Source organism: Gopherus flavomarginatus, chromosome 1 (assembly GCF_025201925.1).
Source record: "Gopherus flavomarginatus isolate rGopFla2 chromosome 1, rGopFla2.mat.asm, whole genome shotgun sequence".
In the NCBI taxonomy this organism is placed as follows: Eukaryota; Metazoa; Chordata; order Testudines; family Testudinidae; genus Gopherus; species Gopherus flavomarginatus.
Window position 1 is genome coordinate 341,917,810 of NC_066617.1, and position 27,636 is coordinate 341,945,445.

General features: G+C 42.1%; 1 protein-coding gene across 5 annotated transcripts in view; it reads right to left on the reverse strand.

Moving 5' to 3' along the window:
* CNTN5 (contactin 5) overlaps nucleotides 1-27,636 on the reverse strand; it is a 1,071,723-nt gene that overhangs the window by 348,270 nt on the left and 695,817 nt on the right. For all 5 annotated transcript variants that reach the window (XM_050940444.1, XM_050940408.1, XM_050940418.1 and 2 more), the window contains 2 exons: nucleotides 26,155-26,278; nucleotides 17,540-17,715 (listed from right to left, as the gene is read on the reverse strand). In XM_050940444.1, coding sequence (XP_050796401.1) covers nucleotides 17,540-17,715; nucleotides 26,155-26,278 — 300 coding nt within the window. The remainder of the gene's footprint in view (nucleotides 1-17,539; nucleotides 17,716-26,154; nucleotides 26,279-27,636) is intronic.

Consider the following 27,636-nt stretch of genomic DNA (forward strand, 5'->3'; position numbering starts at 1 on the left):
CCCATTGGCCTGGAGCCAGTGGGAGCTGCGATCAGCCAAACCTGTGGACGTGGCAGGTAAACAAACCAGCCCAGCCTGCCAGAGGGCTTACCCTGGCAGGCCATGTGCCAAAGGCTGCCAATCCCTGGTTCAGAGAACACTTAGTCCTGCCTTGAGTGCAGGACACTGGACCAGATGACCTCTTGAGGTCTTTTCCAGTACTACAATTCTATGATTCTATAACAGGGTGATTATGGGAAAATGGTACTTTACATGGTGAGCACAAATCCTATGAAATGTAAACAAGATGATGATGTTCATCACACTCATTTTATGTGAAGTGTGAATATTTTTTATAAGAAGACTCATGGTCATTTCACTCTCCTTTCCCTTCACCTCTCCTCTACACTCTCCCTGCCCCACTCCCGCAGACAAAAACTTCTTTATCAAAATTATTTTCTGTAGATTGCACCTGGGATATCTAATGGTGAGCAGCTTGAGCAGATAGTTGCTTATGAAAGTGGAAAAGTGATTTGGTCCCTGCTCTCCCAGACAGATTCAACTAAAAATCTGCAGATAATTTCACTTTCAACAATATTTTTCTGATCTGCTGTTTCAAAAACATATCCTTCTGTAATAATGAGAAAACAAATTAATATTGACCATTATTTACAATGGAATCTGCCCAGTGTTAGGTTCCTCTAGGACCCCTATCATCAGTGCCAAATCTCATTAGTTTCCAATAAGATCAGGGATACCTGCTGAGCATATCTTAATTTTGTGAATGAATTAGCATAAATGAAAAGCATAAAAAGCAAAAATCACAGACTGTATCTTTGTTAATTTATTTTGGCAAATGTAATGTAGCTTTAATTGTTTACAATATGCCACTGTACATTAGTAAATGTTCGGTGGCATACTTTGCAAAAACAAGTGAAATTTTAGTAATTCATGACATAACTGCTATTAAATATTTTTTAAAGATCAGATCGACTCCCTATCCCACCCTCAATACTCAGAAGATATGGCATCAGAATACGGAGATGGGAATTTTTGTTGGGAGTCTATTTTTGTTTGAAGGACAAAGGGACAAGTTAATTATTTGTTTCTGTGATTTATGCCAAATATTACCTTTGATCTTTTAATATTTTTACAAATTAAAAAAGTTACCATTTGGGTCAATAACTATAGCATAAGTACACCCTCATCATTTTATGGCATAATTTGATGAAGAAGCTTCCAAATGGATGCATTTAATGCCAAAATAGTGCAATGTTATTTTGAAATATAGTTCCTTTCGTATCCTTTCGTACCTATATCTTTGTGAACAGACCTCAGAAAGCCCATTAATGTCATGATGTGGCACACTCTTACCACTGGGCATAGTGCCAATCAGCGTTCTACTGGCCTTAGACAAGTGAGTGTGTGCAGGATCAGACCTAAAGAAAGAGAACGTTTCAAAGAGAAGTGTGACACTCTCTCATTGTGACATGACACCTGGCTGAAGAGCAAGCAACTGGGTCTGGTGAGAACAGAACATGAACCAGCAGCAAAAGTGTTACTCCAGTGGGATGTTACCTTGTTGACTAGGGTCAAACTGCAACTACCTGGGAAGGTTTTAGAGTAGGCTGAGGAACTGGAAGCTGCAATATGCACATGAGTGCACTCCTATGTGACAGAATTTGAGAACTTGTCCTAATCATTATCAGCTTCAATGGGTTTAGACTTGAGTCTCCTGTAAACCAACTCAGTATCCATAACCCACCACGAAAGCTGTGTGTTGCTGGAGTTGCTGGAGTAAGCCTGAAGTTGCTCAGAATAAGGCACTCAAGCACTGGGGCCACTATGCTGTTAGGAGAATTCTGACTGAGTAATTCTTTGCCAGAAGAAATCAAACGGAATCACAATGTGATTATGTTCAGATCAAAATGCAAGACACGTGTTTGGATTATAGCCATCTCACATTAACAGCATCTCTCCCACAGAGAAGACGAGGACTAAAAGGAGAGTAAGAAACTAACAAAAAGGGACAAAAAGATTAAACAAGAAGAAATAGTTAAAACTAATGTCTGGTATCACATAAAGGCATTTCCTCTAAACAATACAGGAGTGATTTTCAAAGGCAGGTAGACATCCAACTTCATTAAGACTCAGTGGATCTTTACATTGAACTCCTCTTAGAGCCTTTGAAAATATCCTCCATTAGTGCTACCTAAAATGTTGTCATCAGTACTTAAATGCCATGGTTCTAGGTGTCATAGAAACCACTTAGGTTAGATTAGAAAAGATAGTTACAACATATTATAGGCAGATTAGATAGAATTCCTGCCAGTCTCACACTAAAACATGAGATGCAAAAGTGAGAAGCGAGTAGATATGACTGCTGAAATTAAGATTCAAATTGTGTCTGCCAATCAAATTGAGTCTGCCCTAAATAGCTGCTCATGTCTGCGCTAAATAGCTGCTTCCTATTAGTGCTTTTACAGAGCAGAAAGTATAAACTGTACCGTTATAAATACGTTGTCAGAAGATTGAGCAGTGCTAAAGCAAAGTTGCTGACAATAGTTTGTTGGGACCAAAAAATATGTGGCAACAATAGAACTTGATAGGACTGATACACTGCATTTCTGTTTGAACATTTTGAAGTAAGCAGAACTGTTTCAGTATCTGCTGCACAAGGATCAATAAGGTTGAATTTATCCCTATGTACAATGTAACTTCAACACGGTAATAAATGAGACATCAGGGCTCACTAAACTGCATCCAAAAACCACACCAAAGTATTTGGCTAGTAACCTAAACCACCAGAATCAGAGATCTACCTTAACTATTTTAGCTCTGTATTTTTGCTCATAATTCACAGACCCTATCTTAATTCTGCCGTATTTTCTTAAGGCTATATTGTCCCTTGTCCTGATACAGACATGCAGGAGAGTGAGGATGGGCAGCCGTCCTTGCAGAGCTGCTTTACAGCTCCTTGGGTATTGGTTCTCAGCTGTACCTGAAATGCTCCCACCAGGAACAAATAGGACAGGATTAGGTAAAGCCATGGCTCCATCAAGCCATTACCATAAGACAGGCAGCTGGACACACCAGGGGAAATGTATCATACCCCAGAAAAGGATGTTGCAAATTAATCTGCTTCCCCTCTTAGGGAAAGAAAGGAACACCGGAATTCTGCCTCAGGGATGTCTCTGAAGCACAATGCATCCTGGTATTTTGCCTGGAGCAGTGTGCCCCCATGTGTCACCGGTCCGCGAGGGCTGTGCCTAAAGCACAATCTAGCCTTTAGCTCAAATATTATTATTTTAGATGTCTGCTCCAAAGATATATCATTAAAAAAAACCAAAAACTCAGGAATGGTTGGGAATGGACTCAGTCTAAAAGCAGATATGTGTAGCATGTATTTTCATATGCTCCTTTAAAAAAAGTACTATTCATTTTTCACATAGTAGTAGTCCTACTAAAAACTCTTACTAACTGCATAATTACTCAAGAGTATGGAATTACAACATTTTCAAAGCCCAAATGGATTTATAGATGGCACACGTGCACGCGCACACTTTCCCAACACAGTGAAGGGTTTACCTTTGGAGAGGCTCTGTTTGTTGGGCCTGACTGCTTGGTGACAGGAGAATGAAGTTAATATGAAGGAAAGCCACCATTTTTAATGTAAGACATTTGTCCTTCCAGGTTATATATTTATTTTCCTTACAAAGAAAAAAAAATGGTCAAAAATGAGGGGTGCAGAGGCGGATTAATCAATCCTATTATGTTTCTGTCATAATGACATTATGATGAGAAATCCATATGGACATTCTCTGCTGGTTACCATGATAAAAAGGAGAAAAGGTTTTCACATATAGGCACCAAAGTTGTGCCCACAGAATTTGCACACTTACAAGCAAAGAAAAAAGGCCTCAGTTCTACAAACTGCTGAGCAGTCTCACCCCATTCCAACAAAGCACCTAAGCACATATTTAACTTTGATGTTGATCGTCCCATCAAGTTCAGTGGGATTAGTAATGTTTCTTAAATTAAGTGCTTTTCTGGATCAGGATCAGAATGCTAGGTATTTTGCAGGATCAAGCGAAAATTGCACAAATAGGATGTATTTGCACATACAAACTAGTAATTAACTGTGCAACTACCTGTCTGTGCCCCTGTGGACTTCTTTCACTGGTGCATCCTAAGCATGTATCTTTTAAAATATAGACTAAAAGCAGAAAAAACATTGAATGTGTTCCATGTTGTAAATTTCTATTATATCTCTAGCTCTTACTAACTGTGAGTAATGTGTCTAATGCTGCTGTAGATGTAGGTTTCAGAGAAAAATAATATGTAACTCGGTGTATTACAGAATCATCAGGGAAGTTTCTCAAAAGGAAAGTGTGACTAATTGCTTTCTGGCTTCTTTCCTCACTTTAGTTTATGCTTATGTAGCTACATCTTTTATTATAATTAATATTTTATAATAATGCTGTGCAGGTTGGTGTTTAGAGGGAACATCTGGGTTGCAATGTGACTAATCATTTTATTATGTTATTAAGCTTGGAATTAACTCAAGATATCATTTTTTTCATATCTAGGCAGATGTAATGAAATAAACTGTTTAACAATATTTTTTGTTAAGAAAAAATAGGATAAATCCAATTAGAGGTCCAAGAGTTCGTGCTTTCATGGCAAGAAAGAAAATGTGGCTTGTTAAACTCAGTTCTTAGGAGATGGTGAACTCTGATGAACTGTCACAAGTATACTATGTTGTAGTATGCAGTAAGTAGGCTGTCTACCAATAAATTATTAATTCATTTATATGTGTCATTGCTGACTTCTGATTCTGAATATCAGCAGACAGTCATGGTGGTTCATCAGTTGAAAAAGGAAGTATGAATTATCGCTAATCAATATTTTTCTGTAGTCGAATTGAGAAAATAGATTTTTTTAGAAGAAATATAAAAAAGGCAGTGACAATCAGCAGAGTAAAACTGCAATTATGAGTTGACTTAAGGACCTGTAAGAAGGCTTCTCTCCCGCTTTTTTCTTTTTTTTTAAGACAAAGTTTTAAACACTGCAGACAAGATAGGCCTGCAAAAAACTGAATATGCTATGAAGAAGAAAAAAGGAAATTTTGTTTTATGGCCTTAAAGTGAAGATAAATTCTATGCAATGGCAGATTAGCCACTGAGTCCATTCCGAGAATTCCCAGACAACTGTGGGGAGCCCGGAAAAATTCCACCATGCCCCGACCCCACTCGGTGCGGCAGTACTGGGTGGGGGAATCCTCCCCCAGAAGCTCCTGACCCTGTGGCAGCAGCTGCAGGATGGGGGAACCCCTCCTTCCCCAGCTGCCCCTACCCTCATCCCTGAAGTTGTGAGATGGGGGAAGACTCCTCCCAGTGGTCCCTGACCCAGCCTGATACCCAGCAGAAGCCATGGGGCAGCAGGGTAAGCCACTCCCCCAGGGTCCACCACCTGTCCCTGGCAGAAGCTGTGGGAAAGGGAAGACCCCTCCCAGTAGTCCCTGACCTGACCCCATCCCCAGTATAAGCCTCGGGGCAGCAGGGAAAGCCCCTCCTCAGTGCCCACCACCCATCCCTGACAGAAGCCATGGGGTGACAGTGGAAGCCCTTGTGCCTGATCCATTCTCCAGCAGAAGTGCAGGTGGGTGGGGTGGGAGAAGCCTCAGTGCTCCGACCCTGGTTCTCCGCAGAAGCATAGGGAGTGGCAGGGGAAGCCAAAATACCCGGATTCCCACTGTGGCCGAGGGACTGGGAGAGCTCTTGCTCCCAGCTGCAGCCCTGGGGCCAAGGTGCAGGGTCCGAGCTTCTCCAAACTTCCTCAGGGCCCTCCGCAGGTGCAGGTGGAAGAGGCAGAATGGGGTCAGGGCCACAGGCAGATGGGGTGGGGAACGGCCCCCCACTTGCTCTGACCCAGGGCCCCTGGAAACCTTAGTCTGCCTCTGATTCTATGGGTGAGAAAGTCAGCAAAAATATATCTTTTGTTATAAGCAAAGCTACAGTGCCCATTCCAAAGCCTGGGCAAGGACAAGTGGCTGCTGTGCATTAAGAGTGGCTAGAATTCACTCATTTGGAAACATTCTTTGCATTTTGTCAGTTCCACAACAAGTTCTAGTGACATCAAAGATAACTTACATTTGAATTGATGTAGCAATAACAAGAGCAGACAGGCAAACAAAGCTATGTGTTCAGAATTACTGTTAACATTTTATTTGTAAATCGTCAATTACGTTATGCATTTGCATCCACATAAGCCAGTAGAAGTCAAGGGAATCAGATTAGTATTGTAAATTCTACTCTACAGGAATAGACTTATATTATATAAAGTTATATCATAAAAATTTTTTCAGACAATTATTAAGTTCCTTCTCCCAAAGTGCTTTTATAGAAAAAACCACTTCATTACAACTACTAGCTGTTCATCAAAGTTTAGGTTTGTGCAGGCTGGCCCACAATATTTTGGCACCTGAGGCAGGGAGCTCAAATGATGCCCTTATACCCCTTCGCTTGGGCCAAAACTTTGAAAGGTCTCAATTCTGCCTTCTTCCTGTTCTACTCCTCTCATGGTTCTGCTCTGCTACCTACTCCAATAATGGAGAACTTACATTTTAAGTAACAGTTAACTGTCAAACGCTGAATAGTAAATGTAACTTTCCTTGTCTGCATAGTAAACACTGGCATTTTTATCTGTTTGAATAATCAAAGTGATGCTTTCGGTGCCTTCTTGGTTGCAAAGATTTGAACTGCTTCCTGAAGGTCCACAGTCTGGGCCAGCTCATTGCTCTATTGAGATGGCTGCAAGGCCGACCAGCTTCTCCTCTGTCATTGTGGAGAGCAGATGTGTTTTTTTTAGTAACTTCAGCTTGAAGAAGATGCATTCTCCACTGGGAACTGTTACAGGAAGTGTTAAAAGCATGTGCAGAGCAACAAAAGCATTTGGAAAGACAGTGGTCATCTTATTTGTGCACATATATTCCAGAACAGCCTTTGAGTTGCTCCTGCTGAAATGTATCTTGGGAACTTTCAGTTCATCACCTAAATCACTCGCATCAATATCGCACATGTCATCATGTCTCTAGTGCCCTACATTACTAGTGTAGGTCTTCTTCAGGTATAATGAGGAGTTTTGGAATATCATACAACATCCCAAATATACTGCTGTGTTCCCTGAGCTGCATGAAACATTCTTCAACTGACTGTATTGCATAATCCAGCACCTGGTTAAAAAAATTCAACTTTGAATTGTTGCTTGGGGTCTCTTATGGGATTATCCCATGCCTCGAAATCAAAATGTCTTTTCTTCAGTGACTCTTGTATTCCTGAATGGGTGGGAAAATAGCTTCAGTGTGAGGTTCTTGTGCCAACTTCTGTGCACTCTTCAGAACATTTTGAAATCCCTCATCTGACCAGTAAGACTGTAGGTATGACTTTGCTTTGTCCAGTTGTTCCATTGCTCCAGATATATCAAGGTTAACACCTTGAAGTCTCTTGCTTACAATATTTATTTCAAACAGTATGTCATGCCACAACACTAAGCCACACAGAAATTTGAAGTTATGTATGTTTCTGGTGATTCCATTTCTATCTGCCACTGCTCTCTCACGAACAGTTCCTGTCACAGCATTATCCTCCATAATGGCAATTATGGCATCATCTATCTTCCCAATTTGGTGTTTGATAGGCTTTATCGCCTCCACTCGACTTTCCCATCATGTGACACTCAATGGTTTCAGTGTCAGAGAGGATGTTCCCAGATGTTGCTTCAAAATTTATCATCAATGAGTTGATGCAGAGAAAAATACATAGATGCTTTGAATTACATTAAAAAATTCAGCAGCCTCACTAGAAGCTGCATCACTGATCACCAAGCTCAATGAACGAGAACAGCATGGGACAAAAAAAGCTCGAGGGTTTTACTCTTGGATCTGTGTCAGACGTCAATAAATTCAAGAAAATGCTCTCTGACAGTCACCATTGCAGGGACATTTTCACTAGGTTCTGTTGTTGTTACAAAACTGAACATTAAAGTTATTTGTTCTGTATGGCTGATGTCAGGTATGCAGTCCAGAATAACAGAGTAATATCTTGCTGACTTCAGATCTGTCACAATCTTCTGTTTGACTTTTGTTGCCGGTAACTGTATGATCTCTTTTTGAATTGTTTTTCCAAGGTAGTGGGGTGTGTACAATTCTTGGGTGGTGACTCTTTTTAGATGATCCTGGAGTACAGCATCAAACTCAGCCATCAGCTCCACAATTTTAAGGAAGTTTCAATTGTTTTGGGTATCAAGCATTCTCACAATGGCAACAAGCCTTTTCAGAATATTTTACCAGTAAAGAGACTTTGATGCAATCTTCTCTTGATGCTGATCATCTATGGTGGCCTTTAACCTTATTCTCACCTAAAGCTTTTTCTACCTATGGAATGCTCTCGGGTGATTTGCTGCCTTCTCATGACATGCCAGATTTCTAGCCAGATTTTTGCAGTCCTTTGTTCCTGTAGAACCCAATGTGGCTGGAACATTAGACGGGAGGAGTTTGCAACATTATGCAGCATTCTGTGTTTTTGAGTGCATAAACCATGGCCTTTCCACTTTGTCACCATTGGGGATTTCATGCTAGTAATGTGTTGGATGGAAACATCTATTTTCATTGTCTTTGGGGAACATGAAGTTTTTCAGTTGCTGTGGCCCATGCAGTATAAGGAAGTCCCTCAGGCTACTGCTCAAGTGGGTCCACAGTCCTGGATCATCTAGACTTAAGGAACTGAACTCTGCAGCAGCTGTTTCTTGCGCCTCCACCACATTCTTCTTTGATCTACACTTTTCTTCAGGAATGTGCATGGTTACATCCATTTGAGATGGAGAGATGGATTCTGCAGTAACTGCCAGGTCACCTGCACTCTGACTAACTGGAAGATCAGGCATCTCCTCACCCACTCACATCCTCACTGGGGCCGGAAGGCTCATAGTGAACATTTGTGTCTATGTATCCCAGGAGAGCTCCTTCCTGCTTAGATAGAAAAGCTTCCTTTGCTTTCTTTCTTTTTCTGAATGCTGCCCCAGAGGGGCGTTTTCTTCTTTCACTCATGACTGCTGTTCTGTGCCAGCTAGAGTGGCTCTCAACACTCAGTTAAAGAGGACAAATAAGCAGGCTGGTAGCAGGGCCTGAGTGAGGGAAGATATCAGCATCTTAAGGGCCTAACTGGTTCCTACTACTTCAGCTGACTGCCTGGTCTCCTCAAGTGTTTTCAGGGAAGCAGCAGGAAACAGGAAGCTCCCTAAAAAGCTGGTGTTAATCAGTCCAGGCTCTGGGGGTGCTAGAGAGGTACATAAGAGGCAGCTCCTCCTCTCTCTCCCTGTAGCTCCTGCTGCTTTCTGTTATTCCCTCTCACCTTTTCTCCTGCCTGCCTGTTATGTCTCTTGTGCCCTCCTTCCTTCAGCACAGCACTCCACCATCTCTGTGTATCTAGAGCAGAGAGAATACATATGCACCAGCAGCAGATACAATTTTCTACACTCTGGGTCCTAGTGGCGCCCCCAGCCCCCAGTCTGGCACTTGAAGCAGCCGCTTCAGTTCGCCTCATGGTAAGGCCAGCCATGGGTTTGTTGTTTTTGCTCTTTTTGCTTCATAACAGTATACAGTAAAAGCTTTGTAATCCGGCATGTTGGGCATATGGGGGGTACTGGTAAGTAAAAAATTCTGGTTAACTAAAAGGGAGGGAGTTTGGGTGCAGGAGGGGGCTCAGGGCTGAGGGTTGGGGCACAAGATGGGATGCAGGGCATGAGCTCTGGGAGGGAGTTTGCGTGTGGGAGGAGGCTTGGGCTGGGGTGCTGGTTGGGTTTTGCGGTGCTGGATCTGGGTGGTGCTCACCTTAGATGGCTCCCTGCAATCGGGCAACATGTCCGGAGAGGCGTGGCCAGGTGGGTCTGTGTGCTGCCTCAGCCTGCAGGTGCCACCCCTGCATCTCCCATTGGCCGAGGTCAATGCTCCTAGGTGGACGCAAGGCCTGGTGGCTCTGCACGCAGCCTCTACCTGCAGGCATTGCCCCCACAACTCCCATTGACTGCAGTTCCCGGCCAATGGGAGCTGCGGAGCCAGCACTCGAGACAGGTAGGGGCAGAGCACAGAGCCTATGTGGCCATTCCTCCTCCTAGGAGCAGCAGAAACAGGTTGCTGCTTATGGGGAGCTGCCCAAGGAGAGCTCCACCTGGATCTGGCATCCTGAAGCCCTTCTTGCACTCCAACCTCCTGCCCCAAGCCCCCTTCTGCACCCAAGCTCCATCCCAGAGGCCGTGCCCAGCACCCCCTCCTGAAATGCTGGTTTATAGAGCTCTCAGGTTTGTAAAGTGACAGATAACACAGCTGTTCCTGTATTAAAAGCTTGCAGATAAAGTTTAAATTCGGGCAAATATTTATTATTTGGCAAAATATTTTTCTCCTTTATTTCTAATAAAGCTTGATACTATTTTGTCTTTTTTGTTTGCTTTCTTAAACCAATATAAATGATGACGCCAGCACAGCCCTGGACATGAGATTTGTTAGGTACTGTATCTACTGCAACAGAAAGAGAAAGGGGAGGTCAAGATCATGACACTTGTGTGTCTTTGTTTGGGGCTATAGAAATATTTGCAATTGTGTTAAGGATCTGAATAGTTTAGTAGCTGCAAATTAAAGGGCTTGCCACTTTCCAATCAACTATATAAAAATATCCCTGGGTATAGTAGTTGTTTATATCTCTATACCTATTAACACACACTTCTCAAGTACTCCATCTTTGAAGATACCAAATAGGTTTTTCAGAGTCCAATTTTTCATTTCAGAGAGGACTGTGGTTTAACTATGCATGTACAGGGAGGTGACATCATGGTGCTTGTAATGTCGCATTGTTGCTGAGCCACATAATAATGACCAAAGTAACTTTGTGCATAACTTGGTTGTTCATAATTGTATCGTGGAGGCTATGGTAACACATGAACCCTTCAGTTTTGTTAGCTTTCTCTATGTTTTTCATGTGTATGGTACAGCATGTGCTTTTTTTCTGCACTGCTGCTTGAAAGACTCCTTTAAATTTTGTAGGCTGCCTTTTTGGAGCTGTGCACCATTGTTCTACTGAATTGAAAGAGCAAGTCTAGTTAGCCACAAGCTTCAGAAAGTTAATTAATTGCCAAAATGATGCAGACCATGCACCTCAAGCAATTACATGACCTTATTTCTGTAAATCTCCCTGTAAAGTTTGATCGATTTCTAGGTTTCTAGAGCACAAGGTTGGGGTAAACAAGAGGAAATGAATGCCACTATGCAAACTCCAGATCTCATTGTCTCAAACATCTTGGTATGTCCTGGTGGTTTTAGACCAGCTTTCAGATCATTATGGTCAAATTGCTGGGCTTTGACTCATTAACTACAGGCTAGGTCCTATCTTGCCAAAATTCTTTTTAAATACTTTGCTGCCAATCTTATCAAACATAACTATGAGAAGTGATCCCATCTTCTAATGAAGCCTCTTTCCATAGAAACCTACCTCAACTAGACTGAGTTTGGAAACTGCAAAGTGATCTTCAGCTACAACTGTATGTTTAGTCAAGATCTTAGAAAACTAAGTTTCAGTTCAACAACTTGAACTTTCACACAGCAGTGGCCTGTATCATGGCTTCCAGTTTTAGGCACAGCCAGAGTATTGAGAGTCTTGAACAATCCATGTATATCAATAGACAAGATAAGCTTATGGTGGTCGTAAGATCTCTGAGCCTCGATGATCAGGAACTGGTAACCTACCTGGCCCTGGTAAATCATTCTGAACTGTGGCCACATGTGGTATTTTCAAGGGTTTGTTTTGGCACTGGTGCTCTCTAGGATCTTTGTACTGCCATGGGGAGAGATTTGTTTGAAGAGGTACAGCCTGGCTCAGTATTATTAAATTGCTCTGAAGACAATAGCCTGCTGTAAATCAAGTTGTCTTTAAATAACTGGGATCTTTGTGCTTGATGGATTATAATACCAAGAGTCAAAATTGGATCCAATTAAATTATAGATTTCCTAAAGATTATATTAATCCAGTCTTTTGATTTTGAACCTTCATTACCAGTGTAGTGCTTTGGAATCCCTTGTGAATGAATGACACTATTATACAGAAAACCAAATTGCATTATGTGGTATTTAATTATATATCCCAACTATGTAACCAACAAGTTAATGCATTTAAATGCAAGAGAAATCTCATATAGCACTGAGATACAGAGATTTTACTCAGGATATCTACATGTGGAAAGCCCATGAAATTCTTTCACAAAGGCTCTGATTATGCTGTAGAAGATTTTTTTAAGGCATTACGAATTAACTATCTGCATCATTTTGTTTTAAATACTAAAGGCATTCTTTACACTGCGATGCAAAGAGCATAAAAAAGCATCTATGAATCACATTTCAAGTTATAAACCCTGGAATTCAGGTTTCCTAATGGCAACTGCTGATTATCATTAGCTATAGTGGAACTACTGGGCACTAACATTACTAATACTATATAGTGTAATTCCCCAACAGTCCATGATGAAATTATTCTAACTTTTAAACTACTGCTGCAAGGAAGTAGCTGAATATTCAGATTTAAATCAACTGAATACCCTGGAAAGTAGTGTGTTCTGATTTAGCTATGAACTATCAATTTTGCAAGGTTGGCATATAAAGATGTTTTGAAGCTGGAAACATCATGAGAAGACTTTACTCTTGATTCATTTTCTTTTTGATTTACTGACACAAATTTCTAACTGACACACAGAATCTAAACTTTTGATAGAGTACTACGAGCTTTCAGAGTCTAAACTCAGCAGGATACGTGAGAAGTTCGAGATGTCATATTATCAATTCAAAGCTCTCATCAGCATGATAACAAGTTAATACAGTATATTGACACCACTTTATATAGTGAATTTCTACATATTATTAAAAATCACTGCATTATGGGAGAATAGTTGTCAGTCTGGACTATATTAAAATGGGATAGAAGTATTAAGAATTAGAAATGTGACAGAAGTATTAAGTATTGCTTAATCCTGCCTTGAGTTCAGGGGACTGGACTAGATGATCTGTTGAGGTCCCTTCCAGTTCTACACTTCTGTGATTCTATTCCAGACACACACTTCAAAGAGTGAAGAACTATATGTGAATTAAGATATATTTAAGACTGATAGCCATTAATTATTATTTATTGAGTGCAACAGTGTGCTTGGCACTGTACAAAGGGAAGTTATAGACCCTGCCCTCAAAGATACTACAGTCCAAGTAGACAAATAGACACAGGTATACACACACACACACAATTATAAACTGAGAAAGATTGTTGTTTTTGTTCTAGGTGGGAGGGAGGATGGTTTGCTAATTTTCTTATGAACAAAACCAACATGTCACTGTTATGGGGCTTAGGGTTGATGGGCCTCATGGAAGTGGTGTGCTTATATTAAGAGAAGGCAGAAGCATGGTCACCAGGACAGGAAACAAGTTCTAGTTGTAGGGGATGGCCTGGAAGGAAACACAAAGCAAAAGTGGGCAACGGCAACTCATGTGGAGGGAGTGGTTAGATGTGAAGGAGCATAGTGCAGGAGGGAGGATAAGAGATTAGACAGCACATCATAACTGGAATTGCTGTTTGCTTCAGAGCTGCTCCCAAACTATTAAAAGATTAATACTTTACATAGATGCAATTGGAAATTCTGTTCCTTTCTGCTTTCTCCTCTCCTGCTTCCCCTCCCCCGGCACACTTCAGTTTGGTTACTTTACATTCTTTTTGTTTCCTTCAATGATTCACCATTCTGCATCTTCTTTTATGGTGCTCTATTTGCTCCCTACATCCTTCTTCCCTTCTATGAGATCTGCAGCCTTGCCAACCTTCACCTCTGACCTCGTCAGCTAGCATTCTACTATTAACCTACGCTGGAGCAAGCTCTGCTGCCAGTCCAGAGCTAACCATTTAAAATAATGATTAGAAAATGCCTACAATCTGCAAGTGCAAATGTGAATGCTGATCAAAATTTCAAATACAAAACACTCCTCATATGTTCCAAGTGGAGATGGTGAATAATTCAGTCAGAATTAGTCAAAAGAGAACAAATTTTAATTTACTGTAGCCTTACAAAGGTATATTGGATCCTGAGTACGTTGCAACTATCAGACACTTAAATTCTATACTGCCTTCTGTAACTCTGGCCCCATTCCCTGATTCAGTAGCTTCTCTTGTTTCAATTAGGGTCAGCTGACTTACATTTTAGTAATTTTTGTGGAGACTCAAAACACTGTGTTTCAGTGCCCTGAAACAACCCACATTTACGTCATAATGTTTCATAGCCAAGAAATCATTTTTACAATAGCTTTGTTATATACAAGGTGAGACCCAGCAGTATGTTCTCAGCGCGGAACTCAGGACTGAGTTCCAGAAATGCCTGATGAGATCACTGTAACATTTTAAGTGTAAATACGCTGTTCTGTAATATGGAGAATATATTTTGTACCTTTGTAGTCTTATACGTTTCAGTATAGAATTTGAACAGTGGCACAATTGGTGGAAATCCACCTGTAAAATATATATTTCCCTACCCTCACACACACAGTTCCACCACTTTATTAAGGAATTTAGTAACAACAACTGCAGCCATGCAATTTAACTAATTTAAAACCTCATGTCGCCAAAAATGCCTTTTGGCAACAAAACAGCAAGAGCGTTCACACTACAATGGGACTTTTGTCACGAAAAACACCCAGTTTTGGTGACAAAAAACTTCCACCCCTATGAGAGACATTTGTCTTTTCCCCTCCCTTTATTGTCGACAAACAGCCAGTGTAGACACTGCTGATTGTTTTGTTGACAGAACTGGCTTCCGCCAGTATCGCACAATGCCTGTCCTGATTGCTCTGCTCAGTGTTTTGATCTCTGCTGCCCTGCAGGCATGCGTTTGTCCCCTTTCAAAACTCTGGGAAGTATGCGTGTGCTGTTCCCTTTGGGGAACAAACAAAGAGCAAATAATTGGAATGCTCCTGTTCAGGGCCAGTGCAAGGATGTTTCGCACCCTAGGCGAAACTTCCACCTTGCGCCCTCCCCCGTCCCCGAGCCCCTGCCTTGAGCCCCACTCCCATGGCAGCTCCTCCCCCTTTGCCCTGAGGCCCCACTCTGTGGCAGCTCCCCACCCCCCCTCTACCCTGAGCTCCCCCCGCCCCAGCTCACCCCTGCTCCGCCTCCACCCAGATCATGCCATCGCTGCTTCACTTCTCCTGCCTCCCGGGCTTGCGGCACTAATCAGCTTAGGTGCCGAAAGCCTGAGAGGTGGGAGAAGTAAAGCAGCCATGGTGTGCTCGGGGAGGAGGCGGGGCAGGGGTGAGCTGGGGCAGGGAGTTTCCCTGTGTGCCACACCCCCCCAGTTACTTGCTGCAGGCAGCCCTCCCCGTGCTCCCTTGCCCCAGCTCCCTCCACCTAAATGCCAGCAGTGATCGGGGCGGCCGAAGATCCGGCCACCGCGGTCGCTGCCGAAGAAAATGCAGCTCCCCAAATCTTAGCGCTCTAGGCCACTGCCTAGGTCACCTAAATGGTTGCACCAGCCCTGCTCCTGTTCTGCTCTGGACTAGGAACACAGCAGCAGGCAGACTGCTGCTGCAGGAGGAGGGGGACAGACTGCTGTGCTGCTTTGCCATTCCTCAGCACGGACAGCTCACAGAGCTACTCATGATGCTGCTCTCCATAGCTGAGGGGGCTGTGGAAGAATTTGGCGAGAATCCCAAGATGCACAGCGATCAGCTCTTCCTTCCCACAGCACTGCACTGCGGGATGCATACCCACGGTGCATTGTTCACCCTGTTGATGATGGTGTCCCCAGTGTGGACATGATCTGTCAACAGAGGGAGCAAGTGTGAACACCCTTTGGTGATTTTTGTTTTCTTGACTTGTGGGTGTCGATATATGTTTTGTCAACAAAACTTGGTAGTGTAGACAAGCCCTCAGTCTCCCTTATTGACGCCATTCCACTTTGTCTATTTAGTCATTGGAGTAAGCACTTGAACTTGGGACTCCCACCTCCTAGGGGAGTGCCCTAGCCACCAGCCATTCTCACTGGTTCACCAGTCATTCTCACTCTCTTTCCCTGGCCTGATGACGACCCATTGTCATTATGAGTGACTGTGCATGACAATGAATTGTCATTCTCATTCTCACTTTCTTTTCCTGGTCCAATGACTATGGACTGGAGATTAGGGCATCCAACCGGGGAGGCAGGGAGAATAACCCAAGTTCAAGTTCGGTTCTAATGCTTATTTAATTATGTATATGAAGTGGAACAGCTGCAGATACAGAGACTGAGACAGCCTACATGAGAATATCATATTTCCAAGTAGTTAGATGCAAGTTCAAATTCCTTCTTCCCATTAGGCAGAGGGGAGAATTTCACCCAGGTCTCTCATATCCTAGGTGAGTGCAGTAACCGTTGGTCTAAACATTGTAAGGGAGCTGCCGCTGCTTGCCGTTGCCGCTTCTTGTTTCATGAATCTCACCTTTTGAAAATGCCTGAAACTGATTTTTTAGATATGCTGAAATTTTTCACAATTTTCAGATTTGGTTTGGATTGAACCAATTTTTTTTTTATTTTCCAGACGTGCCAGCAAATAAAAATATCAGTTACTTGCCCAGCTCTTACTCTTACTGCATCCCCATCTCTTACTAAATCCTTGTGTAACATAGCTTGATGTGTCATGGAATGGATGTTTGTCTTCCTGAAAAGCAACAGGGATAAGCCACTGCTGGAGGGAGGATACCTGAATCCATGAAAAAATGTGCATTTCCTCAATGGCAACTAGTCGCTCATGAGAAAGCTGGAGTATTTAAACAAGAATATTTTCTTAACAATCTATAGAATGTTACTCTGAATCACGAAATGGATATATCTATTTATATATTTTATAGATATAAATAGACACGTAGTGACAAAGATCAATCTATCTATCTATCTGGATATATACATATAAATTGCAGGCAACACATTATCTTAGATGCTGGACCATTTAATTTTCTATTTTTACATTCATTAATGAATTTTTCATTTATTAATGATTTATTTAATTCCAATTTTCTGACATTAACATAATTCATTTTATCACAATCTCTTATAGCTGAGTGTTGGTGTGTGTACACAAAGCTATAGTGATGGATAAAATGAATTTATGTCATGTACACACAAAGCACTATATGATAAAATGAATTATGTTGTCGTCAGAAAATTAGCATTACATGAAAAATATCACTGGAGAATGTAGAAATTGAAAATTAAATTTTACAGCAACTGTGGTTTTTACAAGATTCCTCTGCCTAGTCTCAGTCTCTTAAAAGTTACACAAGTAACAGCTCTCTCTCTCATAAACAAGGTAGTTTATTTCTAACCCTCCCATTTTGCCTGGAATAATAAAGTATGCACATAATAATACTATTTCTATAGGGCATTTAAAAAGTACAGTACAGAACCTTATTAAGCAATGTAATAGTTGAATCCATGTTAAAATACTGTTACTCACATGCAAACTGAAGGGTGGCCTCTCTGCTCAAAATACTTCCAAACACGTTGGTGGTTAAACATTGATATTGCCCAGAATCCTTTGCTTCATTGGGATTGCTGATGATAAAACTTCCTTCTATCAAACTGTAGCGATAATCACTTTCAATATCAATTTCTGTTCCATTTCGTAGCCATCTTGGGAGAAAATGGGAAAAATTAGTTCAGTAATTGTCTGGAAAAGGACACTTCTGAAATCATGTCAAAGATGTAAATGAGTCAAGATGATTATCACAGGCAGTGCTCATACCAATGTCTTTATTAAGGTCACCAGATACTTCCCATTATAAGATCCTGTTTTCAACTGTTTGTAACTTTGCCAAACTTTAATAGTTTGAGCTGATTTTTTTTAAACTTTCTGCTAAAACAGTTTAGATATTTCTGAGAACCAGGAAAGTGGAAAATACATTGTTTTGAAAATATGAAAAACTACAGAAAGCCTTTGACAAGGTCCCTCACCAAAGGCTCTCAAGCAAAGTAAACTGTCATGGGATAAGAGGGAACGTTCTCTCATGGATTGGTAACTGGTTAAAAGATAGGAAACATGGGTAGAAATAAATTGTCAGTTTTCAGAAGGAGAGAGGTAAATAGTGGTGTCCCCTAGGGGTCTGCACTGGGACCAGTCCTATTCAACATATTCACAGATGATCTGGAAAAAGAGGTAAACAGTGAGGTGGCAACATTTGCAGATTATACAAAACTACTCAAGATACTTAAGTCTAAAGCAGATTGAGAAGAGTTACAAAGGGATCCCACAAAACTGGGTGACTGGATAACAAAATGACAAAAGAGTTCTTGGACTCATTGTGGATAGTTCTCTGAAAACATTCACTCAATGTGCAGAGGCAGTCAAAAAAAGCTAACAGATTCCTGGGAATCATTAAGAAAGGGATAGATGATGAGACAGAAGATATCATATTGCTGCTATATAAATCCATGGTATGCCCACATCTTGAATACTGTGTGCAGATGTGGTCACCCAATCTCAAAACAGATACACTGGAATTGGAAAAGGTTCAGAAAAGAGCAATAAAATGATTAGGAGTGTGGAACAGCTTCCATATGAGGAGAGATTAATAAGATTGGGACTTTTCAGCTTGGAAGAAAGATGACTAAGGAGGGATATGATAGAGGTCTATAAAATCATGATTGGTGTGGAGACAGTAAATAAGGAAGAGTTATTTACTCCTTCTTGTAACACAGAGTCAACCTGTGGAACTCTTTGCCAGAAGATATTGTGAAGCCCAGGATTATAACAGGGTTCAAAAAAGAACTATATAAATCATAGAGGATAGGTCCATCAGTGGCTATTAGCCAGGATGGGCAGGGATGGTATCCCTAGCCTCTGTTCGCCAGAAGCTGGGAATGAGTGACAGGGGATAAGATCACTTGCTGATTACCTGTTCTGTTCATTTCCTCTGGGACACCTGGTATTGGCCACTGCTGGAAGACAGGACACTAGCCTAGATGGGCCTTTGGTCTGATCCAGTTAGGCCATTCTTATGTTCTTATGTACTAACTTTTCTTTAAGAAGCTCTAGTGTCCTGATAATTTAGAGCAGGCACTTGACATTTGACAGGGGATTGACCATTATATGAGGGATGTGCCAGTCCCATGAGAATCTTTCCAAATTTAGCCTTTGGAAAAAAAAGTCACATTTAGCATATGGTGAGTACAGACTTCTTTGATTTTAGCAGTTAAATTCCACAAAAATGCATCTATACTAGGCACACTGCAGCCTTGCAAATAATAAAATTAGAATGGCCACACTAGGTCAGATCAATGGCCCATCTAGCCCAGCATCCTGTCTCCCATCAAGGGCCGTTGCCAGATGCTTCAGAGGGAATGAACAGAAAAGGGCAACGCACTGAGTGATTCATTCCCTGTCGTCCAGTCCCAGCTTCTGGCAGTCAGAAGTTTACGGACACCTGGAGCATTGGGTCCCTAAGCATCTTAACTAATAGACACTGATGGACCTATCTTCCATGAACTTACCTAATTATTTTTTGAACCCAGTTATACTTTTGGCCTTCACAACATCCCTTGGCAATGAGTTCACAGGTTGACTGTGTGTTGTATGAAGAAGTACTTCCTTATGTTTTAAACCTTCTGCTTTTTAACTTAATTGGGTGACACCTGGTTTTTGTGTTATGTGAAAGGGTAACTAACATTTCCTTATTTGCTTTCTCAAAACCATTCATGATTTTATAGACCTCTAGCATAGTGATTTTCAACTTTTTTCATTTGCGACCCCCTAAAAAGTTTCTAATGGAGGTGTGAACCCTTTTTGAAATCTTAGACATAGTCTGTGAACCCCCAGGGGTCCACTGACCACAGGTTAAAAACTAGTGCTCTATCATGGCTTCCTTTCCCCAGTCGTTTCTTTGCTAAGGTGAACAACTCCAGTATTTGTAATTCTCTTTATATGGAAGCTGTTCAATATCCCTAATCATTTGCATTGCTCTTCTCTGTACTTCTTCCAATTCTAATATATCTTCCTTGAGATGGGGCAACCAGAACTGCATGTGATATTCAGGGTATGGGAGTACCATGGATTTCTATTGTAGCATTATGATATTTTCTTTTTTATTATCTATCCCTTTCCTAATGGTTCCTAATATTTTGTTTACTATTTTATAGTGCCACTACACATTGAGCAGATGTTTTTAGAGAACTCTCCACAACGACTCCAAGATCTATTTCCTGAGTGCTAACAGCTAATTTTGACCCCATCATTTTGTGTGTAGAGTTGTATTATGTTTTCCAATGTGCATTCCTTTGCATTTATCAACAGTGAATTTCAACTGCCATTTGCTGCCCAGTCACCCAGTTTTCTGTGATCCCTTTGTAACTCTTCATGGTTAGCTTTGGACTTAACTATCTTGAGTAGCTTTGTATCATCTGCAAACTTGCCACGTCAATGCTTATCCACATTTCCAAATAATGTATGAATATATGGATGAGCACTGTACCCCGTTATTACCTCTCTCCACTGTGAACACAGACTATTCATTCCTATCCATTTTTTCTTATCTTTCAACTGGTCACTGACTATAAGAAGACCTTCCCTCTTATGCCATGACTGCCTATTTTGCTCAGGAGACTTTGGTGAGGGACCTGATCAAAGGCTTTTTCAAAGTGCAAGTACATTACTTCCACTGGATCACCCTTGTTTATATAGAATTCAAATAGATTGGTGAAGCATGATTTTCCTTTACAAAAGTCACATTCACTCTTCCCTAACATATTGTGTTCATCTACATATCTGATAATTCTGCTCATTATAATAGTTTCAACCAATTTGCATGATACTGCAGTTATCCTTACAGGCCTGTATTGGCCAGATCACCTCTGGAGCCCTTTTAAAAAAAATTATATTAGCTATCCACCAGTCATCTGGTATAGAGACTGATTTAAGTTCACTATGTCGCTTTCCTGATCATCTCAAATCCAACTATCTATATTCTAATAATCAAATCCCCCATTATTGTTACCTGTCTCTTCCTAATAAGTGGGATTCCCTCCCATGGAAAGGTATCCTCAGTGCAAGAAGATACCACATCATCTGGAAGGAAGGTCCCAACTATGTGATTGTTTTCCTCTGTTCCAGCTTGAGGCTCTCCATCCCCAAGACTTTCATCCTCCTCAATATCACAAGGGCTGTCAGACTGGAGGTGGGACTGCTCTACTATGTCCCAGAAAGTTTCATCTATGTACCTCTCTGTCTCCCTTAGCGCCTTCAGTTTAGCCACTCTGCTCACAAGAGCCCAAATTCTGAAGGCCATGAGTTGCTTGAACCAAATGTACACATATGCCACCTGCCCAAGAGGCAGGTAATCATACATGCTACAATTAGTGCAATAAACTGGATAGCGCCACTCTGCTGCCTGCATTATTTGTACTCTTGCAGGGTATATTTGTGTGTGTGTCTGTGTGTGTGCATGTGTTTTTCATTTGGTACAGGGGTGGTTGTTGGCCGAAGTTTATCGAACAGGGGTGGGCAAACTTTTTGGCCTGAGGCCCCAGCCCCAGCCCTGGCCTCGCGCCACTTCGGGAAGCAACCAGCACTACGTCTCTGCGGCCTCTGGGGGAGGGGGAGCAACTATGGCCAATGGAAGCTTTGATGGAGGTACCCAGCACGTGGAGCCCTCTGCCCCCCCACCCCAGAGGCCACAGGGACGTGGTGCCAGCCGCTTCCCGGAGCGGCAGGGGGCTCATGGCGCCACGGGGGTGGCAACCCTGCGGGCCAGATCCAAAGCCCTGATAGACCGGAGCCGGCCCGCGGACTGCAGTTTGCCCAACCCTGTTATAGAATGTTTATTGGGTGTCTCTGCCTCTCTTGCTCCTCACAAAACTCCTGTTTGCAGGTCTGGGCTGCTGCAGGTACTGGAACTGAAAGCAGGGAGTCCGTCTCCCCTGTGCTTTGAATGATCCACCCTGGTGGGCCCAGGAGCCATAGAGGAAGAAGCTGATTGATTCAGATGTAGAAGGCACAAGAGCTGAACTTGTGGGAAAGGCAACAAGGGAAATTAACTGGGATGAGGAATCTGGGTTGTGGTGTGGGACGGAGACTGAAATTGGCTAGGGGAGGAGACTAGGATTCAGAGATTAAGACTAGTACTTTGAGGAGCTAGTAGGTGGACAGGGAAATCTGAGTTGGGGAGAAGGAGATCCCCCTGCTGAATGAACAAGGTGCAAGTACTAATCCTGGGGTGAGTGAGTTTGTTTGGCTGTTTGTGTTTTTCTTCCTCTTTCAGATTATTTCAGTTATTTTCAGTTACTGGGTCAGTTGGGATTGTGTGTCTGGGGACTGTCTGAGCCTTTGTTCCCTGGATCATCCTTGACCATCTTTGATCAACCTCAATCAGCCTTGTGATCACCCTCCCGCTGTGTGATTAATGAGGGAATAGGGCTGTCTTGGGAGAGAAGGTCTTAAAAGGCAGAGGCTAAGCAACCAAGGGGAGCTAGCAAACAGGGGAGCTTGTGAGGGAGTCGTAATATAATCGCTATGGTTAGGAAGAGCCGCATCACCAGTGCCAACGCTGCTCCTGTCTCCTCCACCTGTGCCTGTATCCAGACAGACAATCTAACCATGGATGCCTCTAACCAGATCCTGGTGTGGACTTGCAGAGACTGTGGTCTACATTTCCCACTCACAGAAAGCCAGGCTCGGTGGTCCTTCCAATGTGAAAGGTGCCTGCTGGTGCAATCTCTCAGGAAGCTAGGTGGTAGAGCTTTAGGAGGAAGAGTATCTAATGCTGTATGGTGCTAGTGCTGACACATAGTGCCAACACAAAAAGATATATTTGCATAAGAACAACCTTGTGCAGTCATAGATCAGGAACTTCCAAGTGAGTGCTCAGATGTATTATCATATTATTTCTATAGCACCACCAGTTTACAGAGCAATCAACAGCAAAGCAAATATGAAGTTTCTGCTTCAAGGAGTTTACAACATGAGGATGGCATAGCAGTATACAATGGAATGGAGAGCAAACACCAAGTGGTGCATGTTATTGTACAAAGAATAGTTCACAGAATAAGTGGGGGAGGGTGAGTTTTTGAAAGGAGGGATAGGAAAGGAGCTTGAAGAAGATTGATTAGGAGGCCTTTGTGAGCATGAGGGTGGCAGAAAGAATGAAGTCTTTGTTGGGTGAGGGAGGAAAAGGGAGCTGTTAAGAAAGAGCCATGGGAAGAGCCCAGAGAAGTGGGAAGGGATGTGGGAGGGGCTCAGAGTGGAAAGGTGCAAAATATTAAACAAAAAAAGTGTACCGTTTAAAAAAAATTAACAAAAATGGTTTTCTTGCTCATAATTATACACTAGTCAATGCTCTCTTTGAGAACTGACACACACATCTCTGCCCTCTCCCCCCACACACAGTTGCACTACACAAATGACTTATAAACAACCCTGTTTTCATTCAAACAATCATAAAAATCAAGGCTCGATTTAGGGGCAGGTGACCTAGGCAACCATCTAGGGTGCGGGACTTGGGAGGCACCGGGCTCATATATTCACAGATCCTAGCATACAAATTTATCGTTTTATATGACAGGGCTAAATCATGCATGTAAATCATGCATCCAACTCATGAAATGGGCTCAAAATGCAATAAAAATAAAGTATTAAAAAGTTTAACAAATGGGGGGGAAGCACCAAAAATGCTCCTTGCCTGGGGCGCCATTTGGTCTAGGTCCGGCCCTGATCAAAATGAAAATTGCAGGAAACACTCTGGTCATTACTGATGCAAGAACCAAAATGTGGATTCCTTTAATGCATCAAGATGTTTGTTTTTTTCAGGGAACGTTTCAGTGATGCTGATTTTTTTGTTTGTTTGGTAGCAGTAGTAGTATTTTTGGTAGTGTCTTACAATAATAGAGGGAAAACTTCAGCCACTACACAGCAGAAAATCTAATTCTTCCTTTTTATTCAGGAAAAAAATACCATAAAAATACCTCACAAATGTTGAGGGGTTGAATAAGACAGTTACAGAGTTAAGACAGATTTTCAGGTGAGATGTCAAATGAAATGGAAATCTAGTTGACTGGTGAAAGAAAATCTTATTTTTGCCTAAAGGCTGACAGAAATAGTAATATTTTACTTATCAGTTTTATGCCACTCAGATGTTGGTAGTTAAGAATGAAAAAACCACGCTCGTTTCTGCATGAGGAACACACAACACCTAAGAGTCTTGTTGCACCTTATAGACTAACAGACGTTTTAGAGCACAAGCTTTCGTGGGTGAATACCCACTTCATCGGATGTATGTAGTGGAAATTTCCAGGGGCAGGTATATTTAAAGCAAGAAAGAAGCAGGCTAGAGATAATGAGGTTAGTTCAACCGGGGAGGATGAGGCCCTCTTCTAGCAGCTGAGGTGTGAAAACCAAGAGAAGAGAAACTGCTTTTGTAGTTGGCTAGCCATTCACAGTCTTTGTTTAATCCTGAGCTGATGGTGTCAAATTTGCAGATGAACTGAAGCTCAGCAGTTTCTCTTTGAAGTCTGGTCCTGAAGTTTTTTTGCTGCAGAATGGCCACCTTAAGATCTGCTATTCCCTGGCCACACAATAGCAGATCTTAAGGTGGCCATCCTGCAGCAAAAAAACTTCAGGACCAGACTTCAAAGAGAAACTGCTGAGCTTCAGTTCATCTGCAAATTTGACACCATCAGCTCAGGATTAAACAAAGATTGTGAATGGCTTGCCAACTACAAAACCAGTTTCTCCTCTTTTGGTTTTCACACCTCAGCTGCTAGAAGAGGGCCTCATCCTCTCCGATTGAACTAACCTTGTTATCTCTAGCCTGCTTCTTGCTTGCTTATATATACCTGTCCCTTGAAATTTCCACTACATGTATCCGACGAAGTGGGTATTCACCCACAAAAGCTCATGCTCCAAAATGTCTGTTAGTCTAAAGGTGCCACAAGACTCTTTGTTGCTTTTACAGACCCAGACTAACACAGCTACCCCTCTGATACTTGACACAACACCTAGTTGAGGAATGGGTGGCTTGTGGGTTGACAGGGAGTGGGAAGGGGAAAAATGGTTGGATAGTTTTTAAACTTTACTTTTAGAAACCTTTAACGGTGCTTTTAAAAATTTCAAAGTCCCATTTTCAAATAACAGTATATCACAATCAAGCCTTTTGGAATCTTTTCAATGCTTATATGTAACCATTTGTTTCCAATACTTCTACTTGCATCTACTTGGAATCTCTATTCTTTGTTAAATAAATGTATACTTTATTTCCCTATAAATATATCTATGTACTGTGTGTTAAGTGGAGTGTGATCTGAGGTGGAAATGGTACCCTGGATGTACAGTTTCTCTGAGATCCTGGATCTGTGAAAACTGAAAAGGGGTTGGACATTTCAGGGAGATGATCAGAGTACTGGAGTGTGCCCATCGCTAACCTGTAGAGAGACAGTGGGGCCTGTGGGAAGTGCTCATGTTGCCTATGACCAGTGGAGTTGAGTAGCTGATCCTTGCAAAGGGCAGATGGTAGTGGGGTGAGCAATAAGCAGCAAACCTCATCCTTCTGTGTTTCTATGGCTGGGGGAGGTCCACATGAAAATCTAGAGGCAAGAGCCTACCCATTTGCTCAATGTATAAATGAAGATGTAGAGGATAGGGCACTGGATTATGACTCAGAAAATTGGGGTTCAGTTCCTGGCTCGGCCACAGGCTTCCTGTGTAACCTTGGGCATGTAACTTAATTTACCTCGTGCCGCAATTCCTCATCTGTAAAATGAGATAGCACTTTCTAATCTCACACTGGTGTGGGAATAAAATCCATTATTGATTTTGAACTGTTCAAATACTAAAATGATGTGGGTCAGATAATTATCTAGAGACCCCTCCACATGGATGGACACATTTTGGGGGCATGGAGCTATAATTCCTGCCAGTCTCCTTTTCCACTTGCCTCCTTAGAGTCCCCACTGGTCTCAGAGTCCAAGGAACAAGCTGCTGAGTCTTTCCATTCCTTTGTTCCCCATCCACATGCTGCTGTTCAGAAGAAGAACACGCTGGCCAAACATTCTGAAGGCTGCAAAAAATTCCCAATGAACTCACTGTACCTGTAAATAGGAGCAGGGTTTCCTCGTGCTTGACAATTCACAGACACTTTCTTCTCTTCAGAATCAGTAGGGAAAATCACATCATCCGGCTCTTGCACAAACACCGGCCCGTAATCAACACTTTCTGCAGAAACACAAGGGGCCCAAGTTTCAGAACTCTTAGTAAATGTTACCTTAGCAGAGCTCTTCTATACTCAGGTTATATCATCACACTACATTGTATATGTTCTTTCCACATCAAATTCCTCCAGATGTTGTGAGTTTAAAAACTAAAAAATGATAAGGAAACACCACTGCAGTAAATTCAGAGACAATAGTACTTGAATATTGTTTCCTTACAAATTTGCTAAATTAGTTTGTAAGGATAATAAATAATTGAAGCATGGGGAAAGGTCATGTAACATTGCCCTTCTGCTGAGCAGCAGCAGATATTGGGGCTTTATAGGTTGGTTTCCGATTGGATAAGGAATCAGTGACATGGACACTGGGTATTTTCTTAGTGTAACTTGTTCTATTTGCATTCTATACACCTATATACAGTTATATATACATTTACAGTTCCCAGGAAGCAATTCTTCCCCAAGAGTTGACTTTAGTTAGAAATTAAGACAGAGAGCAAACTCTCCTGCTGCTTTCAACAGCTCCCCCAAAAGAGATTGTAGCATAGGCGCTGAGTCTATGGGTGCTCTGGGTCTGGAGCACCCACGGAAAAAAATAGCCGGTGCTCAGCACCCACCGGTGGGCCATGCTGATCAGCTCTTCCCCTTCACCCCCAGTAACTCCCACCCACTGCTGATCAGCTGTTCAGAGTCAGGCAGGAGGTGCTGGGGTTGGGAGAGGGAGGAACAGGAACAGGACAAGGCGGGGTAAAGGCACGGCATGCTTGGGGAGGGGAAGAACGGGGCCAGAAGAGGCAGGCTGGGGCAGAGTGGGGGTGGGAAGAGGCAGAGCAGGGTGAGATCTAGAGGAAGGAGTGGACTGGGGGCAGGACCTGGGGCATAGTGGGGGTCAAGCACCCCCAAGGAAATCAGAAAATTGCCCCCTGTGGATTGTAGCACAAAAATAAACACCACCACATCCTTTATTTCAGGGTCGTAAAATACTCTCACACTAAGGAAAAGAACTTGTAAAATTATTTGTAAAAGCACCTGCTGGTGAGTCCTGCCATACCTGTATGTATATTGAAATCTAAAATGTACATTTCCTCCCATGTCACCTGTGAATTTGGTATCTCTCTTTCTCTCTACTTAGAGAATATGAGTATATAAGCATTAGTATTACTGACTTGAGGGAGATTGGTATGCATTGAATCTATGGGCCAAATCTAGATGTGGTGTGTAGAAGGAGTGTAAATTTCAAATCAGTAAGTAGGTGTGAGTATAATGTGTCTGATCATATAAGTCTGATCATATAAGCCTCAGCAAGTGTACTACAGGCTAGTAGAAGTAAAATACAGTGTAATTTATACCAATTTAGATTCCC